The sequence below is a fragment of the Nyctibius grandis genome, chromosome 2 (genome assembly GCF_013368605.1).
Source record: "Nyctibius grandis isolate bNycGra1 chromosome 2, bNycGra1.pri, whole genome shotgun sequence".
NCBI lineage: Eukaryota > Metazoa > Chordata > Aves > Nyctibiiformes > Nyctibiidae > Nyctibius > Nyctibius grandis.
Window position 1 is genome coordinate 91819840 of NC_090659.1, and position 22852 is coordinate 91842691.

The following is a 22852-nucleotide window of genomic DNA, read 5'->3' on the forward strand; positions in this document are numbered from 1 at the left end:
TCCAGTTGTCTGCAAACCCCAGCCCCCGGCCACGCACCCATGCCGGCTTGCAAGCACCCCCGGCTCGGCGCACCTGCACCGCCCGCCCGGCCCCCGGCGGCGGGCAGGGCCGGGCCGGGCCGGGCCGGGCCGGGCCGCGGTGCCACCTCCCCCTCCCGCCCCCTCCGCCTCAGCCCCCGGCCGGGCGGGCTATAAGAAGCGGCGGCGGCGGGGCCCGGCTGCTTATGCTGGCGGCGGGAGGTGGGGGCGGCAGCGGTGGTGGTGGGGCACCTCCGCCCGCCGCCGCCATGAAGTCCCCTCAGGCCCAGCGGCCGCCGGGTGAAGGTGGGAGCGGCGGGCTGAGGGGGCGCGGCGGGACCCTTTCCCCTTCCCTTCCCCTCCGCGGGGGTGGGAGGCTGGGGACGCCGTGGGGGTGTGGGGGGGCGGGCGGCGGGTCTCCCCTCACAGCGCGGGGGTCCGGGGGCGGGCAGCGCCCGGCGGGTCCTCACGCTGCTGCTGCCGCCTCCCGGCAGCGCTGGGGGAGGACGGCGGGGACCTGGCGGAGGCGCTGGGGGAGTTCGACGCGGTGCTGGCGGAGTTCTCCTGCCCCGCCGGCCGGCGCCGCTTCCACTTCGGCGAGCACCTGGAGCGCATGAAGCGGCGGAGCAGCGCCAGCGTCAGCGACGGCAGCGGCCTCAGCGACTCGGAGAGTGAGTGTCCCTCGGTCTGTCCGGCTGTCCCGGCCCCGGGGGGTGTCAAAACCGGGTGTTAAACCAGCGCGGCCCCCTCCGCGAGAGAAGCAGGGATCCCCAAACGAGAAACCCTACTTTTTTTTTTTTTTTAATCGCTCTTTCATTGGCTGTTCTTGGGTTAGAAGACGCGAGGATGTGAAGTCTGGCCCCGCTGGTTTTGTTCTCCAGATGTTGAACAGCAGAGGAGGGAAGGAGGGCGAGAGTCGCTGGAGGGAAGCCACGGCACGGCCGCCTCCAGAGCAGATAAGGCTGAAAAACTCACTGCAGAAAAAAGTCAAGCTGCTAGCCAGCTGCTGAAACACCGAGGCATCCCTGCATCTTAAAGACAAAACAAAAAAAGATGTCTCGTAGGTTCACAGGGACTGTCTGTTGTGTCTCAGGAGCTGAAGTCTCAGCTGAGAGAGAGCGAACTAAAGTGCGCTTTCCAGAAGAGATGGAAACTCAGCCAGGTTTCTGGTTTAGTGTTATCACTGTTTTGGAGGTGATAATTTTAAGCTGACTTGCACCCAGGTATACTTGATGTATACAGACAGTGCATGCAGAAGATAGTACAAGCAGGGTGGGAAGCAGACACTGACTGTTTTGAGGAAGAAAACATAGAGTTGGAACTAAGATTTTTCTAGTTAACTTGGAAATAAGTGTTATGCCTCTTATTTTTTTTGCTAGTCAGGAAGAGAAAACATCTTTCATTTTCCAGGCAGTGAGGCTGGAAACTGCTGTTCTCCTCGGGCGCAGTTAGACTCAAGGGCTACTTTGTCAGAAGTAAGTTCTGCTAAAAACAAACTATACTCAGGTTTTTTTTAGTTCCTAAACTGTACAGGCAGTTGTAAGAAGCTTATCTGTTTTTCAGTTACTTAAAATTGCTGCTTTAATTCCTGTTGTGCTGCTTTATCAGTTCAGCAATTTACCACACAGTTCTGTTGATTTAGTGCTAAAACATTAATATAATATTCCTAGTACTTAAGCTGTGAGTCCATAGCTTCTCCGTATTATCAGAGCCTTTTATCTTGTCATTGTGGGCAGGATTAATTTAATTTCATTGATAGGTAGCGTTTTACCTGCCCTGAACTTGGATACCTTTACTAGCAGTGCCTTTGAAGTGTTTTGTTTTTTTTTTTTTCCTGTAGTCACTGAAGGTATGTGGATCCAGATGCTGCTTTGTTGTTTCACGATGTAGTGGGTGAACCACTCCTTGCAAGTATCTCTTTCCCTGTGAGGGAGGTTTGGAAATGCACGCCTGATTTAGGCTGGACACTAGCCTTTTGGATGGCTGAGGGTGTGTAAGGTGAGGTCTGCCTTTACTGAGTCAAGCTGATGAAATGTGAGCCGTGTTGTAAATCTGAGTCTGTTATTAACTGCAGCAATACAGCCCTAGTGTTATTGTTTCTTGTGCAGTCTTCAGTATTGTAATATATTAACCTCTCTCATACTTTTACCACAAATGAGACACTTAGAGAATCTTCACTCTATCAATTTATCTAGTGAAATAATCTACTGTTGAGAAAACAAGAAAAAAAAAAAAAAACAAAACAGTATCAAGAACTTACTCTTCTTGCATAGATAAAGGCATCTGTAGTTGCTTAGCGTATCTGCTGTGGTTCAGAAAACTTAAATCTTGAACAGTGCTTAAAATAGCTGTTTTAGGATGGACAGGAAGGGCCTTTTGGGGAAGTGATGTTCTCTGACAGGACGGGAGGCCTGGTGAGAAACAGCGTGCTCATGTAAATTGGCAGACCAGATCTTTAGGAAGATCTGGGAAATAAAAATAGGTGTCAGAAGTCTGCATTGATTTAGGCTGAAGACATTAACAGGATAGCGGGACGGACAGGGTTTGATGTCTCTATATGAAGTCCTCAAGGTTTTTGTATGAGAAACTTGTCAAGCTCTCAAATCCCATCCTGTGCTGGGGTCCCTCCCTTGGTGATGCATCATGTGAAAAGCAGCTCTGGAGAAGTCAGAAGTCACCGTCTACTGGAAACTGGCATATATGGGACCAGGAGGTGCACTAAGAGTGACCTGTTAGCATCCAACAGTGTCAAGCGTATGAGGATATATTTAAGGGAAGGGAAACAGAAAATCAGCTGGCTCTCCTCGTTTCTCAGAACAGGCCCAGTAAAACTCTTGTTCCTAAAGGCATCATTCAGTGTGGACAACTTATTTTGAAGTTACAGTAGGACTGGAGAGGAGTTGCAGATTTATAAAGAGTTCCTTTTATAAAACAGGCTACAGTGTCTGATGTAATACAGCTACACTCCCTACATCTATTTTAAGAACAGAATACTTACCCAGGCTCTTTCTGTTCAAACTCAATGTTTTCTTCCTCTAGGTTCACGTTTCCTTTGGTCTCTGTCATTTAGTGCAAACATAGTGCTGAATTCATGACCTCGCTTTTCCCATGGTAATGCTTTAGGTTAAACACCGCTGCAAGATCAAGGAGAAACTGGGCTGAAAGAGCAACTTCTGACAACACAAATCTGTAGCAACACAAAAGAAATTCCAACAATATTATCTGCAGATAGTTTGAATTATCCCTTTGTTCATAAAGACGTAAAGAGTCTTTGCAAAATCTTGTTATCCAGTGCCAAGACTATTCCAAGTACACTTTGTCATGTATGTACAGAACAGTTCAGAGTGTCATATTTTAGTGCTATCTCTTGTTTGTTAGTTAATCTAATTCTCCTAACTGATGTGGTGTGGTTGAAGGTTAGGTATATGTATCTTTCGGCCACTGGTGCAGGGGTATCTTTTGAGCCTAGGGTGGGACTGTAAGGAGAGGTAACATTTTAAACTGTTGCAACTGTTTGTTTCAGGACTCCTGAATCAGTCTTAAATTCAGCTTCACAAGAAGCCAGTAACTGGTATGAAGTGGTCATACTTGAACAACACTGTTTTGTGGTAGGGTAAGGAAAGCCTTTCCTTTCCTGGAGCTTCTGCCATGAGGATGAGCCCAGTTAATTTATCAGAAGTATTTACAGAAGATTTTTATCAATATAGTTAATCCTACAAATATTGCTTTTAACCTTAAAATCCCCTCTTGAGGGACCTAGCTCCAAAAGTACCAATTGAAATTCTTACATTACATATTTCAGGCTTTTAAGAAAAAATAAGGATTTGAAGACACTGCTGTGGAAAATGGGCATAATAGTACTTGGCTCTCCCACATCTTGTCCTGTTATTTGACTAAACGATCTTTGGACAAGGTCTGTCTTGGCTGTGGTTAAGTATTGTGTGTAACACGATGGACTCTAGACCGTACAGTAATAAAGGCTTGCATGTGCAGATGTTCATGATGATGTTAGTACTTGGCCCACAAGTATTACATTAACAACAACAGCTGATTGGGTCAGTGCTGGAAATCATGATGCAACTGGTGAGTTACTCCAACAGACATTCTTGAGTTGCTGGACTGTGAGTGAGTACCAGTTATGTTTCAACTTGATGTATTCAACCAGATCTAAGTATAATAGCTTCATACTTTAGGTTATTAATCATGCTGAAACTTCTAAGTTGAGGGGTACCTTATTAACTCTCTGCTATTTACAGTGCATGTTGGCTGTGATAAAACAGGATTTATGTTAAAGTGTGCTGTGCTGGCCAAAGCCACCAGTGTGGATGCAGCTATACTGGCGAACTCTTACAGATATCATTTGCTTCTTGTGTTTTGGAACAAGCTTGCAAAGAAAAGTGCAAGCTTGCGTGTGTAAATTTTATGCCCACTCAGTGCATTGTGCTAGTACAGTATATGGCAATGCCAGGACAGGTTTCCAAGTTTAGGCTTAGGATAATGGATAGAAAGTTGGACTTTATGAGAGGTTGTGAAGGGAAGTGCTTTAACATTTCTTGTGCCAAAGCTATAACACCACCCAAAAGCTAAATGATAATCTGTTGTTGTGCTCTCAGAAATGTTTTGTACTTCTAGAGACAGTTTTCTTGAGGCAGGTTCAGCTTCCAGCCTCTCTAAGAGCATTGCAAAATAAATGTATCGAATAAATTATTGCAGTCGTACAGCCTGTAGTGTATCTTCATAGTTATTTTTAGGAGTGTGTAAATTCTTTCTGACAAATACCTCCTGGCTTTTAAACACAACAAAAGACCTTGACTGCATCTAGAACTCTTTAATTTTATAATTTCAAAATCAAGCAGGTGCAGACTTACTAAGGGGTTGCACAATATCCATTAGCACCCAATACCTGGTGTAGTGCAAGCACATGTGGTTGCATGCCATGGATGTCTCTGTGTGATTGTGCTACTGCCTCCACTATCTAGAGATGAAGCATAAGCCACTGTTAATACTGCAGCAGTCATCCTGAAAAGCCTACTTACATTTGCAGTCTTTTGTAGGGAAGGTACAGGAAAAGGCAACAGAAATGACTGAAGAAATAAAATAGTTTCCAAATGACTAAATAGGCTGTGACTGTCAGCCCAAAGGAGAGATGACTTGGGTGGGGACAAGCTAGTCTTCCAGAAAATCCTAAGTGACATGACGGAAGTGACTGCTACCTCACCCAGTATGAGAAAATCAAATTAAATCAGCATGTTTCAAAGAAATAAGAGGAGCTATTTCTTCTCATGGTGTATTGTTAAACCGAAATATATCGCCTTAATGTATCAAGAATGTTAAAAATTTACATACTCAAAAAATAATTAGATAAATCATGATGAGAGGAACGGGGCCATTGGGAACTGCTATAAGCTAAGATGCTACTGCTGTCTTAGAAAAGATACTGATCTGTGCGTCGCTAGAACTTGGCAGAGTTTATCTTGAAATTATCAGCGTATGGCTGCACCACTCTTAAACTCTTTTGTAAGCATGTGCTGTGAGTCACTATGAGAGAGAGAATGTGGGGTAGATGAGCCTTTTGTATTAGCAGCAAATCCTAGTCTTATATGATGAAGAGGAGAACATTTTAAGGAGGGAATTGTTTCTGCGAACTTCTAATGGCCTGTCTCTTAACAAGAAAGCAATAGAGTATTTATAATGGAAAAATGAATCAAGACTCTCATGGAGAAATCATGTTTTATTAAATCATCTGAGAAATAATGTTTTATTAAATTACTGATACATTCAAAGGAAGAAAACTCAGCAGTTTCAGGTGCATGGGCTTTTCTCCAGGTATTTCAATTTAATGAGAAATGTGCTTTTTTTTGTAAGATCTCCTGTTCTTACCTCTCCAGCATATCTGTTTCTCTTACGCTTTACAAAGGAAGCATTAGTAAAGGAGAAGGTTGGAGTTGGGAACACTGCCTCACAGATAGTAAGTGTGGTGGGGGAGTGGAAAGGTAAGCTTTGTATATAATGAGAAGGCACGCTTGTACATCTGAATTTCAGGCTTCCTAGATAACTTCCTTGTAACTATCTGATTTGGAATCTTCTAAATCATGAAGCCTAGACATGTAGATAGTGAAAAGGTGTGATTTTGTGTCAGTGTTGGAACAGATGTTTGTTAGCTAGGCAAAAACCACAGAAATAAACAATGCAGCCAAGTGTAACTGTGATTATGATAGAAATAAACACTATGCTTCAGGGCTGCAACGTATGTATTGTGAAACAAGCTCTTTGCATCATGAGTATATCTCACTTCTACTGATTTTATCTTTTTTATTATTTTAGCAAGTAGGCTATGTTCTGACTAGGAATGAGTTGTGAATTCTGTTCATTAAATGCTGAACTATTGTTTTACAGTAAATTCATGACTTGTAGAGACTTAAGTGGAATTTTAAAGCTCCTCTCTGAAAACTTTAGGGATGTGTTTTATTTTTTTCCTTTGAAACTTTCTGCACTGAAAACTGCAGTAAAAATTTTACCGATTCCAGTGCTCTTTAAAATTGTATCCTGAACTATGGTACTAGAAAGAGCATAATATTAAAGAAGTCAGACAGCTGAACTTTTCCATTGTCTGTTTTAAAATGAAAAGTTTGAGGTTTTCCTCCTTCAGTTAATTACTACCCAGAACCTTTCAATTGCTCATTTCATGGGGACATGCTATATTTACATGGTATTGCTGTGGTTTTATTTTGTGGTTTGACCATATACTGGAACAGCAAAGGTCAATACTAACTACAGATTACTTTGCCAATGTAAAATATACCCATATTTATTCCAACCCCATAATTTTGTAGCTGTTGGCTTAGTTTAACTCATGTAAGTCAACTCAGTAGCTCAAATCTCAGATTTGTGAGGTGTTATTTTTTTTAAGGAGACAGTATTTTAGAGTGTTTTTTAAAACAGCCGAAGGGGCATATTTTATATATGTGCACAGGCAGTAGAATCAAAATACAAAGTGAAAAATAAGTAATGAGTGATAGATAAACTTGCATCGCAGTGGGAGAGAAGAAGCTGGATGAGGAAGGATGGCAGCCATGAGAGATCCTTGGCATCAGCCTCTGGTGATTGGGTTGCAGGGGATGTTGTATTTCTGTGGCAGTGGAAATCGTCCAAGGGCCATTATTGGAGGTGAATGAGCAAATCTTGGCTGTGGCAGTTGGTAGAGAGCAAGGACTGAAGTGTCCTTTTCCCAGAGCTTTCTGCCCTACAGCCACACTTTGCCAAAGCGGATATTTTTGTGATGGATATCACAAGTATTTTTTTTAACACCACATTGTTTTCAGCAGTTATAATGACCTTGATGGCAGAGTCACTGCATTCCTCCTTCCATCACCTGAATTTCTACTGCTTGGTGGCACATGTAAGCAAGCCACAGCCAGTAGCTAAAGTATGTTTTTGCTTTTTTGAGAAAGATAAATGCTGATATTTTTCTGAAACTATTAATATTACAACCCATCAGAAGATAACACTGTTTTCACAAAACATTTCGTCTTTTGAAACTGGAAGAAAAACATTCAGGTATTTAAAGCAACAGTTCTCTCTTATTTTCTCTTTGCCCAGTTGTAAATATTTCCCAGCATGAGGTTTGTGGAAGCCAGTATGAAGTAACATTTTCTGGTTTCAGTACATTGTGAGGTGAGCAGTCAATACTTTCAACTGCTTATAGAAGGAATATGGAGAGAAAAACCACACAAAGAATCAAAGGTGACTGCTAGCTTGGATGTGTACATGGGTATAAATAAAAAGAATTGTGTGACTAGTTTGTGGCCAAATTAAATGGCTTGTTAAAGCTTTTGTAATTTGAGTTGCCCTCACAAGCATTCACAAAAAGAACATTTTATTTCAGCTATATATAAGAGCAACTGGAGCTTTGGATTTGGTGGATGAGAAGGATTGGTTCGTAATATAAATACCCAGCATTGCTGCCTTTGGATACTAGTAGCATAGATGCCACGTTAAAAGTACACTCAGTTTTTCTCTGGATTATTTTTTATTACTTCAACAAGCTCTAAAACCTTGTTCTGGTTTGGCCCAAACCAGGCCAATTAGTCTTAGAGAAACCAAGGTCACTGCTAAATTCCTCACTGCTTACGAGTGAAGAGCCAAAGGGGGGTCGCAGCTGCAGGGGGGAGCAGACAGGGCAGGTGACCCAAGATTGACCAGTGAGGTATTCCATCCCACACACGTCATTCTCACTTTCCTATTTATCACTAACCCACTGCCTCCTGGAGGTGGGGCCCAGGAGGGAGGGGCCCTCCTGTCTCCCACTGATTGGTACCAGCTTTGCCAATTTTCCAGTTAAAAGCCTGCAGGTGTGATGGCAGGGAGAGCTACTGCATTTTCCCCTCTGCCCGTGCTGGGGGGAGCTACTGCATTTTCCCCTCTGCCCGTGCTGGGGGGAGCTACTGCATTTTCCCCTCTGCCCGTGCTGGGGGGAGCTACTGCATTTTCCCCTCTGCCCGTGCTGGGGGGAGCTACTGCATTTTCCCCTCTGCCCGTGCTGGGGGGAGCTACTGCATTTTCCCCTCTGCCCGTGCTGGGGGGAGCTACTGCATTTTCCCCTCTGCCCATGCTGGGGGGAGCAACTCTGCCTGAGGAGGATTTCCAAGCTCTCAGTCTTGGTTTTGTATATATTTGTATATGTTTGATTATTTCTATTATTATTGTTATTATACTCTTTTTCATTATTATAGTTTATTAAAACTGTTTTAACTTTCTAACCCATAAGTCTCTCTCCCTTTTCCCTTTCCCTTAGGGGGGGGAGAAGGTTAACAGAGAGCATCTGCCACCTGGTTAATAGCTGGCCCAGCTTTAAACCGTGACAGATTTATTGGCGCCCAACGTGGGGCTCGAGAGAAGCTCCAACAGGTTGCTCTGATAAGTTGAATCCTGGCTCTGGTGGGAGGAGACCCGGAGAGCTCAGCTGAGAAAATATCAGATTTCTTCCTTTGAGATTTACGAGGGGTTGGAAAGTTAAAACAGATAGTGAAGATGGTGATGTCATTTTTGAATGCTGTGTTATCTCATCTTTTTATGGAGTTTCTTTCACAATTGAGTATTGCAATGATGCCTTACCTGCCGTGGGCACTGTGTTATTGCTTGCTTCTTATGAATGTTTACATGCAGTTTAGCAGTGGGTGCTGGTCGAAATGTATTGTTTTGGTATGGGGTTTGATACTGATTTATGCTGTGATAAACTGGGCAGTTAATATTCCGATCTCTTATCTCTATGACCCAATGATGGGCAGCTTTAATCGCGAATCAGTAGCAGCGACTTCATCTGCACGCTCCAGGTGTCCTTTAGCTGATTGTGTTAATGATTACACTTCCAGTTTTACTTCGGGAAATAGTACCTTCTCCTTTTCTGCCAAGCTGATTCCACTAGATTTTGTGAAATTAGGATGGTGCTGTCTAGGTGGCATGTTTTTATTTTTGGTTGTCCTGAATGTGTTTCTGATGTGGGATAAGTTTAGATATCGGTGCAGGGACAGTTGTAGGTGTTATGCAGCCACCTCAGATCCTACAGTGTGTACTGCCGCTACAGCCACTAAACCCACTGAAGCCTCGGCAGCCTGTACCACAGCTGCTACACCCCCCAAGATGGCCACTGCAGCTACTCAGACTCTCAGCACTCCCACGACAGCCACTGCATCTACTCAGACTCCAGCATCTATTGAATCTGTACCAATTGCTCCTGTAACCAGGAAGAAATACCAAAAGAAATCAGCTCGTGAAGTGAAGGATGATGACTCAGAGCCTTCTAAGGCAGAGCCATCATATGACCCAGGTGAGGGCCCTTCTCAGGCAGAGTTAGGGCCTGACACAGATGGGGGTTTCCTCGATCGTCCTTTTAAAGCAGACCCATCACAGAAGAAAGGTCCTTCTAAAGCAGAACTATCACAAGAGGAGGACTCGGATGTAGAGATAACCTACCACTCCTTATCCCTGAAGGACCTGAGAAATATAAGGAAAGACTTCAGCCGTTATGACGGTGAACCTATTATTACCTGGCTGCTCCGATGCTGGGATAATGGGGCAGACAGCATGCAATTGGATGGCAGAGAAGCCAGACAGTTGGGATCCCTGTCCAGAGATGGTGGTATTGATAAGGCGCTTGCAAGAAAGTCAAACACTATCAGTCTCTGGAGGCGACTCTTGTCAGCTGTAAAGAGCAGGTATCCCTATAAAGATGATGTTATGAGCCACCTAAGCAAATGGACCACTATAGAAAAAGGTATTAACTACCTTAGAGAACTAGCTGTGCAAGAGATCATTTATAGACACCCACGGGACATTGTAGATCCTGTAGATCCTGATGAAGTGGAATGCAACTGATCCATGTTCCGGAAGGTTGTGAAGAATGCTCCACCGGCATATACCCATACATTGTCAATATTAGTATGGGGAGAAGATGCTATGGCACAATCTAGTGTGGGTGAAATGGCTAACTGTATGCGACAGTATGAAGATAGTATTTCTTCCCCACTGCAGGCACGCATCTCGGCTGTGGAAAAACTGACTAAGGAGAACAAGGACTCATTTAAACAACTGTCAGACAAACTGTCCAAGATAGAGAATAAACTTGACTCTCTACCTACACAGGCCCGTGTTGCAGCTGTTAAGAGAAAACGTTCTCCTACAGGACCAGCTCAAAGGAAACGGAACACATCATGAGGTATCCTGTGGTTTACCCTGTGTGGTTATGGGGAGGACATGAGCAGATGGCATGGACAACCTACCAGTACCCTACAGGCACGAGTATGTGAGTTGCAAGCTAAAAGAAATACCAGAGAGAATTTTTCTAGAAGGATGGCTGCTCCAGTTACCAGTGAGCAGGACCCCAGTCAGGGTAGATGGGCCTCAAATCACTTTTTCCCAAGTGTGAATAGGAGAAATGAAGGTCCAGTCCCTGTGAGCAGCACGAATCCATTTCTTAATTAGGGGGGCCCTGCCTCCAGCCAGGTGGAGGAAAGGGACAACCGAGTTTATTGGACTGTGTGGATTCGATGGCCTGGCACATTAAAACCACAAAGGTATCGAGCCCTGGTAGACACTGGTGCACAGTGCACCCTAATGCCATCGGATCATAAAGGGGCAGAATCTATCAGCATTTCAGGAGTAACAGGAGGATCTCAAGTGTTATCTGTATTGGAGGCCGAAGTGAGCCTAACTAAAAATGAATGGAAAAAGCACCCCATTGTGACTGGCCCAGATGCTCCGTGCATCCTTGGCATAGACTACCTCAAGAGAGGGTATTTCAAGGACCCAAAAGGGTATAGATGGGCCTTTGGTATAGCAGCTGTAGAGACTGAGGACATTAAACAGCTGTCTACCTTGCCTGGCCTCTCAGAAGATCCTTCTGTTGTGGGGTTGCTGAAGGTTGAAGAACAACAGGTGCCAATTGCTACTACCACGGTGCACCGACGACAATATCGCACCAATCGAGACTCCCTGATCCCCATTCATAAACTGATTAGACAATTAGAAAATCAAGGAGTGATTGGCAAGACTCGTTCACCCTTTAATAGTCCTATATGGCCAGTGCGAAAGTCTGATGGAGAATGGAGATTAACTGTGGACTATCGTGGCCTAAATGAAGTTACGCCACCGCTGAGTGCTGCTGTGCCAGACATGCTAGAACTTCAATACGAACTGGAGTCAAAGGCAGCCAAGTGGTATGCCACCATAGACATTGCTAATGCATTTTTCTCTATTCCTTTGGCACCAAAGTGCAGGCCACAGTTTGCTTTTACCTGGAGAGGTATCCAGTATACCTGGAATCGACTGCCCCAGGGGTGGAAACACAGTCCTACTATTTGCCATGGACTGATCCAGACTGTACTAGAAAAGGGTGGAGCTCCAGAACATTTGCAAAACATTGATGACATCATTGTGTGGGGTGATACAGCAGCAGAAGTTTTTGACAAAGGGGAGAAAATAATCCAAATTCTTCTGAAAGCTGGTTTTGCCATAAAAAGAGGCAAGGTCAAGGGACCTGCCCGGGAGATCCAGTTTTTAGGGATTAAATGGCAAGATGGGCGTCGCCAGATCCCGATAGAGGTGATCAACAAAATAACAGCTATGTCCCCACCAACTAACAAAAAGGAAACACAAGCCTTCTTAGGTGTTGTGGGTTTCTGGAGAATGCATATTCCAGATTACAGCCAGATTGTACGCCCTCTTTATCAAGTGACCAGAAAGAAGAATGATTTTCAGTGGGGCCCTGAACAACGACAGGCTTTTGAACAGATTAAACAAGAGATTGTGCATGCAGTAGCCCTTGGACCAGTCCGTACAGGACAAGATGTTAAAAATGTGCTCTACACCTCAGCTGGGGACAATGGTCCTACCTGAAGCCCCTGGCAGAAAGTACCAGGGGAGACTCGAGGTCGACCCCTAGGATTTTGGAGTCGAGGATACAAGGGTTCCGAGGCCAATTACACTCCAACTGAAAAAGAGATACTGGCAGCATATGAAGGAGTTAGAGCTGCTTCAGAGGTAATTGGTACTGAAGCACAACTTCTCCTGGCACCTCGATTACCAGTACTAGGCTGGATGTTCAAGGGTAAGGTTCCTACTACCCATCATGCAACTGATGCTACATGGAGTAAATGGATTGCATTAATTACACAGAGGGCTCGAATAGGAAACCCTAATCGCCCAGGAATCTTAGAAGTGATCATGGACTGGCCAGAAGGCAAAGACTTCGGAATGCCGCCAGAAAAGGAGGTGACACGTGCTGAAGAAGCCCCACCATATAATGAATTACCAGAGGATGAGAAGCAGTATGCCCTGTTCACCGATGGATCCTGCCGTCTTGTAGGAAAGCATCGGAAGTGGAAAGCTGCTGTATGGAGTCCCATACGACGAGTCACAGAAGCCACAGAAGGACAAGGTGAATCAAGTCAATTTGCAGAGGTAAAAGCCATCCAGCTGGCTCTAGACATTGCTAAACGAGAAAAGTGGCCAAGGCTGTATCTTTATACTGACTCATGGATGGTAGCAAATGCCTTGTGGGGGTGGTTAAAGCAGTGGAAGCGAAGCAACTGGCAGCGCAAAGGTAAACCTATTTGGGCTGCTGAATTGTGGCAAGATATTGCTGCTCGGCTAGAGAAACTAGTTGTGAAGGTACGTCACGTAGATGCTCACGTACCTAAAAGTCGGGCAACTGAGGAACATCGAAACAACCAACAAGCGGATCAAGCTGCTAAAGTGTTCCAAATAGATTTGGACTGGGAACACAAAGGTGAACTATTTTTAGCTCGGTGGGCTCATGACACTTCAGGTCATCAAGGAAGAGATGCAACATACAGATGGGGTCGTGACCGAGGGGTGGACTTAACCATGGACTCTATTGCACAGGTTATCCATGATTGTGAAACATGCGCCGCAATTAAGCAAGCCAAACAGTTAAAACCTTTGTGGTATGGGGGGCGGTGGTTGAAATATAAATATGGGGAGGCCTGGCAAATTGACTATATCACACTCCCTCAAACCCGCCAGGGTAAACGCTATGTGCTTACCATGGTGGAGGCAACCACCGGATGGTTGGAAACATACTCTGTGCCCCATGCCACTGCCCGGAACACCATTCTGGGCCTCGAAAAGCAAATCTTGTGGCGACACGGCACGCCAGAGAGAATTGAGTCGGACAATGGGACTCATTTCAAAAACAGTCTCATAGACAACTGGGCCAAAGAGCATGGCATCGAATGGGTATATCACATCCCCTATCATGCACCAGCCTCTGGGAAAATTGAACGGTATAATGGGCTGTTAAAAACTACCCTGAAAGCAATGGGGGGTGGAACCTTTAAAAACTGGGATAAACATCTGGCACAAGCTACGTGGTTAGTTAACACCAGGGGATCTATCAATTGAGCTGGCCCTGCTCAGTCAGACCTTCTACATACAGTAGAAGGAGATAAAGTCCCTGTGGTGCATGAAAGGAATCTATTGGGAAAAACTGTCTGGATTCTTCCTGTAACGGGCAAAGGTAAACCCATTCGTGGGATTGCTTTTGCTCAGGGACCTGGATGTACTTGGTGGGTGATGTTGCAAGATGGTGAAGTCCGATGTGTCCCTGAAGGTGATCTGATTATGGGTGAGACTACTTAATTCTGAACTGTATGTTGTTGCTGCATAAGTGTCTTTCAGGTTAAGACAGTGGTGATGAGACCGGAGCTTCATCAAGTGGCGTCCAGTAACCTTCTCGAGTCTGACATCTTTAACCTGCAACCCGTGGGCATGAACCATGACAAAAGAGAGACTGCTGAGAGACTGCTGAGAGACTGCTGAGAGACTGCTGAGAGACTGCTGAGAGACTGCTGAGAGACTGCTGAGAGACTGCTGAGAGACTGCTGGCCAGATGGAAACCCACAATCCTGAACCAAATGAACTTAATGAACTTTTTGTATAGAGATGAATCATAAACTAGTGATATGTGTATATATATTTGAAAATGAAAAGGTAGTGGTGATCTGAGTATGACGTGAATGGTATGGAATAAGGGGTGGAATGTTCTGGTTTGGCCCAAACCAGGCCAATTAGTCTTAGAGAAACCAAGGTCACTGCTAAATTCCTCACTGCTTATGAGTGAAGAGCCGAAGGGGGGTCGCAGCTGCAGGGGGGAGCAGACAGGGCAGGTGACCCAAGATTGACCAGTGAGGTATTCCATCCCACACACGTCATTCTCACTTTCCTATTTATCACTAACCCACTGCCTCCTGGAGGTGGGGCCCAGGAGGGAGGGGCCCTCCTGTCTCCCACTGATTGGTACCAGCTTTGCCAGTTTTCCAGTTAAAAGCCTGCAGGTGTGATGGCAGGGAGAGCTACTGCATTTTCCCCTCTGCCCGTGCTGGGGGGAGCAACTCTGCCTGAGGAGGATTTCCAAGCTCTCAGTCTTGGTTTTGTATATATTTGTATATGTTTGATTATTTCTATTATTATTGTTATTATACTCTTTTTCATTATTATAGTTTATTAAAACTGTTTTAACTTTCTAACCCATAAGTCTCTCTCCCTTTTCCCTTTCCCTTAGCGGGGGGAGAAGGTTAACAGAGAGCATCTGCCACCTGGTTAATAGCCGGCCCAGCTTTAAACCGTGACACCTTTAAAATATGAAATAATTTGGAAGTTCTTGTTCTGCTCTTTTCAAATACATTGCCTGGAAAGTGTTTTCTCTCTGGTCTGTTCTGTCAGTGTTTCAGTGAGTTGTATGCTTGACTACAGGACTGTTTGTGTGAGGTGTTACAAGTTATTTGGCTTTTTTGTGATGGTAGGGTTTTTGTCCTGAACAGCTATAATTTTCCATTCCGAGTTTCTTGGTCACTAGGGTTTGCATCTTGGCTGAAAAGAAATGTGGTTTTAGTAGAATGGGTCCATAAGCTGATTTCAGGAGGAAATTTGTAATGTTTTTAACTGTTACTTTCAGTCCATTACTATACAGAGTTTGTACTGTATAGTACAACACTGCTGACACACATCGTTGCAGAGCAGTGTCAGATTTTTTTCCCCCCCTTAGGTTGTTTTTTATATTTTTAGGAGCAGCTTTTAAAACAGCTTATTTTTCTATTTTTCTGTCTAAAATTATCTCAATTCTGCATTGTATTCATCAAATCTTTCTTATATATGAAGTTGCAAGAAGATTGGTTTTGATCTGCTCAAGTTTAGAGAGAACAGGCGCTTAAGAGTGAATATAATGAAATTACAATAAAAAGCTAGCATGAAGAAGCATACCCCTCTTTCTAAACAAGAAATACCAGCTGGTGGCTGATGTGGGCAAGCAGTAGTCCCAGGTAACAGGCGTCGTTCACATCATAGCTCACATTTGCACAGTGCTGCAGGTGGCACGTGTGTTTGCTGGAAGAAGATCTGAGCTGATTGCAGAGTGAGCTGTGAAAGATACAGTACTGTGGTGGGCCAACATGTGTGAGAAAGAGGAAAATAGCCCAGGCTGAAGCTCCTCACACAAGCCTCTTCAGTGTGTGTTGCAACAGAGGTAGGCTTGGAAGCTAGCACTGAAGAAACAAATAGACAGTCAGCCTATGGCTGAGGAAACATCTGGCAGGTGCAGTAGATGCAGTCGTCTGGTCTGATGTCACTGTACCTGTACACTCCTATGGAAGGTGGTTTTATGCTGGTAAGGACAGCAGGCTAGAGGAGATGGGGTGTGGACACATGCTCTTCTTCCCAAAGATGGGGTAACTTACAGTAGAGGAGTAGTCAGCTGGGGATGGTTTCCACATTTGATTATCTGCAAACATCGTGGCAGTGTTCAGTGAAGGTGTAGATGTGTGGATCTTGGCAAGGCAAGCAGTGGCCCTGCCCCCTTTTGCTAATGCAGCAAGACACCCTTAATTTAACTTAGGCAGTCATCTCCTGGCATAGCAAATGGGACAGGCGTCCAAGAAAGTGTGACAGTTCTGACTTGGATGGATTTAATGCTGCAGTGTAACCACCTCCTAGGCTGGGGCTCTGAGGACAAATGCTATGTGTGCTGCAGGTAGGCAGAATTGCTGGCCTCAATGGCAAGCAGTGGTAGTTGCCAACTCATGTAATGAGACATACATCTATTTCCTAGGAAATGTGCCAAATAAATGGAGACCATTGCCGTGTTTGTATTACAATGGTTTCTTTTTGTCGAACTACAGTTTTCAGGTCACTGGCTCAAAACTGCAGGAACCAGCAGTTTTAGTGTCTCTAACACAATCACAATTCCTCCTTCTAGTGGAGCCCTGGCTAATACTTTGCGTGTACTGTGCATCATGGAACGCTTTTTTATTTTTAATTAAAAGAAACAAGATAAAGATAATTTTTTTGAAACTTTTGAAACTTAAGGCCTTGTCTAAAATCAACATCAGAATGGTATTGGAAACTTTCCTATTGTTTTCCATGGCATATAAAAAAGCTTTCTTTGAAAGACCACCTAAAATAAGATTGCAGAACATCTTGTGTACAGACTTACTGCTTTGTGAACTCTAGAGAGTTACAGAATAAAAGAAAATTGTATGGCATCTTTTAATTTATCTAGAACGCAAGACCTAAAGCAGCAGAGTATGGAGAAATGGGTGAGTTTGCTTCAGGGTTGAGGAAAATGCTGAATATATTCTCCATTCTGGGGGACTGTTGTTGTCCTGGAGCTCTTTATTCAGCTTTTTAAATAGCTTTTGAAAAATTCAGGTAACCAGAATTTCCCAGAATATTGTGAATCAGGCAGGTCATACCAGCCTAGTTTAGTGGATGTAGAATAATTGCCATTTCTGTAATATTTTCCAAATGATGCTGACTGCAGGGAAAGCTGACACTTTCCTTACTGGGGAGTAGAGGATTGGTCTTAGGACTGCTTCCTTTTTAACAGTAGGTGTGGGAACAACAGCCTTCACACAATAGATGATTTATTTGTCCCTTAGGCTTTAAAGTCTGTAAATTTGAGTTCTACAGATGTTGAAGCCCATATAGGAAATGTCCCATTTCTCTCTGTTTAATTCTATTGTGAAATTGCAGAAGGTGCTAATTTTATTTTATAATGTAACTTTTTTACAGGTGCAGATTCACTCTACAGAAATAGTTTCAGCCTCAGTGATGAAAAGCTTAACTCTCCAACTGCATCTACTCCAAGCTTGCCATCTCCATCAGTAACTCCATGTAAAGGTAAACTTAATTTTAACTGTTGGCATTTCTTCCTAATTCCCAACTATATAGACTTCTTTCTGTGAGCCAGGATTCACATACATGCATTTTTTTTTTTTTTTTAAATGACAACAAACCTAAGAATTACTGTGAAGCACACTACAGATTCAAGTATTATTGTCTTGATTATAAACAGCAATAGCACACTGCATCCACACTTCTTTGCAGGTGACCCGGCAACTCTTTTGGTTTTGAAACACCAAGCTAAAGAAAATTACAGTTTTTTGGTTGATGAGGGATCACAGTACTACTTACAGAATACTTCGCTTGAGAGTTAACTCATGTTGCTTCCTACTGAAGCAACTAAGTAGCTGAAGTGTCCCATCTATATATGGCAAGACTTAGCCTGAATGCAGGGGTGCAGTAGGTGACTCCTCTAAAGCCATATGCTGCCATTCAAGTTAACACGATTACTCAGATCCAGGTAGACCTTGCAATACTGATACAACCCATGTAGTAGTAATTCCTTCCTCCTTTACAGCTGTGCTGTTTCAAAGTGGCTTCTGTCTTGCAGCTGATCTAACTCCCCAGGAGCTTGTTTTGTTCAGATTAATTTAGATTAACTCTGGAGCAGACATATGAATAAATGAACAGACGTACATGTGTACTGCACAGTGCTTTTGTTACAACTAGTCTTCTGAGATGCAAGCTCAAGAGGTTTTCATGCTCTCATGTTTTTTCCACAGTGACCAGTCACAAAAAACAAGTTAAATGCTTTCTTTCTAATTAGCATGATGCTAGGGAGAAATAATGAGTAATAGTTAATAAGAAGTAGCAAAAAAGAGTTCAGTTAAACTGGCAGGAAATACTTGGCAAGGAATTACACCAAAGGTCAAGATGCTCTTCCTGATGAGAAGACAAAAAGACACAAATAGAGTTGGAACTGGCTTGGAGTAGACTGTAGAAATGAGATAAGGAAGCCTCTTGCAGTAAACCTGTATTGTATGGAACCGGTGGTGTTCTAAGGAGTGGAAATCTATGTGGATGTTTGGATCCAAGTTTATAGTGTATGGACCAAGATCAAAGGGTCTGACATCACAGCAAACCAATGATACTGACATGATTTAAGATGCTTACATTTGGGTAGCACTGGGAGCTAACTGGGTGGGGTTTGATTAGGGCCATGAATGTGATATCTGAATACATGCAATAAGGAAGACTCCCACAGTAGCAAGGACACAGATTAGTTGATACATACCTTTTTTTATCCACTTCAACCTCTGCTTTTTAAGGAAACTAAACAGAGGATTGCTTTGCTTTGCTTCTGTCAAATGAAAAACTATAAAAACTATGGTTTTAATTCAGTCTTCCGTGTTTTCTAAGAATGCATTTGGACATTGCAGCAACCCTGTTGAACTTTCCTGAAAATAATCCCCAGCATGTTTGATACCACTGAAAATGATTTGGAGGATCATGTGGTTCCAGTGTTTCTTTTGGCCAGAGAAATATGTCATGTCTAAGCAGTATTGACTCTTACTTTGCAGCAAAGCTTGGAGACACGAAAGAACTGGAAGACTTCATTGCTGACCTTGACAGGACACTAGCAAGTAAGTAGATTTTTATTAGTAGGTGGCATCTCACTTAGTACTGTCAGAGCGACAAAAGCCAATGTATGAGGGAAGGGGAAGGTGAGGGTAGCAATAGTTTCATATAACGTGGCTTCATTTTAGTTTGCTAGTCCTATGGATCATTATGTGGATAAAAAGGTAAAATAGACTAAATTCTGATCTTTGCCTGAATGTTCAAGGCATGCGGTTTAGCTTGTGTGACAGAGGCTGTACTCCGATGAACCTCTCTGCCCACCTCTGAGGCAGCTGCAATTCACCCCTCCTTGACAGTAAACATCACTTTCTTAAATATTCAAAACTCAGCTAAAAAGTGGGATTTTGCTTCTTCATTATAAAGCTAAGTAACTGGAGGAGTAGCATAGGTGAGGGAAACCTTTTTATTCTAGACTTTGCTTTATGAAAGAATTAAGGAGCAGATAGCTGTATCTATTGACTTAGTTTAAATGTAAAAATCCTGTTTGTTCTTGTCTTTCCCTGGAATGGAATTTAGATAATTTTTTCTGTCACTATCTAGAAATTGTGTTTTCCAGTTGCAGTACTAGGTTCTTCATTATGATTTTTAAAGAAAAATCAACAAAACCAAAAAACCCTCCTATTCCCAACTATGTACTCTGCCTATTCTTCTTCTTCTTCCTGTGCTGTTATGGATGTGATACGTGGGGTTTTTTTTGTGTATGGAACCAGACTATGGAGCCCAAAACAACAAATTGTAGGACTAGACCTAAGTAGCAGTATGAACGAAGCCCCCCCTGTCCCCCCCCAGTAAACTATGAACTGAGAACTGCTTGTGTTCATTAGGTATTTTCCCTTCCTTGTGATTCTTGAAGCCTTGGCCATCTACCTTGGACTTAACTCAAGACAGCTGCCCTTATGAGCTTCCTACTTCCCTGTCATCTTAACTTGCATCTTAATCCGGGTTTCACTTCTCTTACTTAAAATATTTTTCTAGTTTCCTGACTTCTGTCGTGGATGTATGCTTGAGCTAACTCCACCTTTACCACTGAAACCTAATTGACTGCTCTTCTGAAAAACTTTGGAGTTTTTGAAGGTTTGTGTAGAAGAAGGAAAGCCCAAAACCAGCAAATATTTACATTGCTGTACCTTGCACAGCTGTGTTCCAGCTAACTCTCAAGGGGCTGCCTATAGTATATAGGTTCATTGTCCCCTTGCGAGGCATATTGAAGGTGTGGGCAGGGATTGCCACCTGCTGTAGTAGTTTTGGGTTTTTTTTAATCCCAACTAAGAAAATATCTAGTGATTTCAGCAAAGTCTCATTTATAGTGTCACTTGTCTTACAGTGATATCTTTATCATATGCAGGAATTTTGAGGAAAAAGTCCAACTTCCATCTGATACTTATCATCACTTTTTTGAGGAGTTGTGTTTATATGCTTGAGGTTACACAGAACTTCATACAGATGCCTCTTCAAGCCTAATGCACTTGTTAGAACAGTAATCACCTTAAATTTTTACACACTAACTTTTTGGGGTTCATGTTCATTAAAAAAAAAAGGCATAATTTTGGTCTGTCAGGCAGTCTAGCAAGCTGGGCACAGATAGGGTGGGTGTCTGGTGTGTCAACAACACGCAATCTTATTTAATGTAGAACTTAATGATCTTTCTTGTTTTGTACTTCCAGGTATGTGAAATGAATCTTTGGCATTGTGCTTGCCTATGAACATCCTCTGAAGGATAAGTGACGTCAGTCACTGAGAACTGCTGCCCTTGTCTGATAACTTTGCTACCCCAGATACCTTCAGAACATAATCTTTGTAAACTCCTACAAGTATTTAACTGGCAACATCAATTTTGCTACTTTGCATCAGACGGAATAAGATAACTTAAGTGTTATGGCTGTATTTAGCTTTAAAATATAGCTTGAATTTTAATTTAAAGTTGCTTTTATGAAAATATATTTGTAATTTTATATAGTTGAGAACTTTTAATGCTTTTTTCCATTATAATATATTTTTGTATGCAAATAAACCCTGAACTGGAATCCAGATGTCTGAAAGCTTCATATGAACATGCGAACTCTGAAACATAAGTACAAATTAAGCTCTTACTGAAAACATCAGGCTTTAAAATATCTGATAAGGGTGTATTTCCTGTTAGGCAAAATGTATTCATGTGGAACTTCATATTTTTCTTTTCAAATTGCTTAAATAAGAAAATTTTGTACTATGTAAAATTAATGCAATCAGGAAAATAATAAAATTGGTCAAACTGTTACTTCAGATTTGCTTTAATACAAATGAAATAACACTGACTTAGTACAGATTTGAACAGTAACACCTATTTCAAACGCTGTGTAAAAGCTAGCTTTAAAATTACATACCATTCTACATGAAGTACTAATAGGGAGGTCAGACATTTAGGCCCATGGGTTTAAAGGTATGGAGATCCTTTAAAGAAAATAACTTGTGTCTGGATGTTTCTGATACCAGACCCTTGGGTCCAAAACAGTCTACCACTCCAAAAAGACTTCCTGGCCATCAGTGTTACGCTGAAAGAGTGGAAGGTGAACCTGATTCTTTCCATATGCATTAGGCACTGGAGATGTGTCCTGGTTTGGCCCAAACCAGGCCAGTTAGTCTTAGAGAAACCAAGGTCACTGCTAAACTCCTCACTGCTTACGAGTGAAGAGCCAAAGGGGGGTGCACCTGCAGGGAGGAGCAGACAGGGCAGGTGACCCAAGATTGACCAATGAGGTATTCCATCCCATACATGTCATTCTCACTTTCCTATTTATCACTAACCCACTGCCTCCTGGAGGTGGGGCCCAGGAGGGACGGGCCTTCCTGTCTCCCACTGATTGGTACCAGCTTTGCCAATTCTCCAGTTAAAAGCCTGCAGGTGTGATGGCAGGGGGAGCTACTGCATTTTCCTCTCTGCCTGTGCTGGGGGAACAACTTTGCCTGAGGAGGATTTCCAAGCTCTCGATTTTGGTTTTGTATATATTTGTATATATTTGATTATTTCTATTATTCTTATTATACTCTTTTTCATTACTATAGTTTATTAAAACTGTTTTAACTTTCCAACCCGTAAGTCTCTCTCCCTTTTCCCTTTCCCTTAGGGTGGGGGAGGGGAGAGGGTTAACAGAGAGTGTCTGCCACAGGTTTAGTAGCCGGCCCAGCTTTAAACCGTGACAAGATGTCATTGTGTGAGCTCTCCTCTAGCTGCTGCAGGTGTTACACTTGGCGCTGCTGTCTGATCTGCTCATGCAATTGCTCTCTAATCCTTTCAGACCAAGTGAGCTGGCCTTGTTTAAACTCCAGGACTTATTTTGACCAAAGTAGGCGAGTGAGCAACTGCATGAGTGGTTCAGATATTGTGCCCCCTTGGTCTGTTATCTTTTGAGTGTGCCTGTGCCCATGTCATAACTACCAGCCAGTTGTGTGAGGGACCTGGGAGGATGTATTTGGACCTGTCTTCTGCAGCATGGGGAAAGTCTACTGTATCTTTGCTAATGGGAACGCCGTGAGGATGATGTAAATCCATCTCCCTGCTTTAGATTTTCTAAAAATTGACCAA

General features: G+C 43.2%; 1 protein-coding gene across 1 annotated transcript; it reads left to right on the forward strand.

Moving 5' to 3' along the window:
• Nucleotides 1-213: 213 nt before the first annotated feature.
• RGCC (regulator of cell cycle) lies at nucleotides 214-22229 on the forward strand. Its single transcript, XM_068425461.1, has 5 exons — nucleotides 214-324; nucleotides 513-689; nucleotides 17602-17709; nucleotides 19233-19295; nucleotides 20955-22229. Exons 1-5 carry the CDS (start codon nucleotides 225-227, stop codon nucleotides 20960-20962), a joined length of 456 nt encoding a protein of 151 aa, XP_068281562.1. The 5' UTR covers nucleotides 214-224; the 3' UTR covers nucleotides 20963-22229.
• The last annotated feature ends 623 nt before the right edge of the window (nucleotides 22230-22852 follow it).

What these genes read in the sequence shown, in the direction of transcription:
- RGCC (XM_068425461.1), top strand. Translation starts at nt 225, where the DNA reads ATGCTGGCGGCGGGAGGTGGGGGCGGCAGCGGTGGTGGTGGGGCACCT. An exon ending in CCAGCGGCCGCCGGGTGAAG is followed by an intron (nt 325 to 512) that starts GTGGGAGCGGCG and finishes GCCTCCCGGCAG; the next exon opens with CGCTGGGGGAGGACGGCGGG. An exon ending in ATCAGTAACTCCATGTAAAG is followed by an intron (nt 17,710 to 19,232) that starts GTAAACTTAATT and finishes CTTACTTTGCAG; the next exon opens with CAAAGCTTGGAGACACGAAA.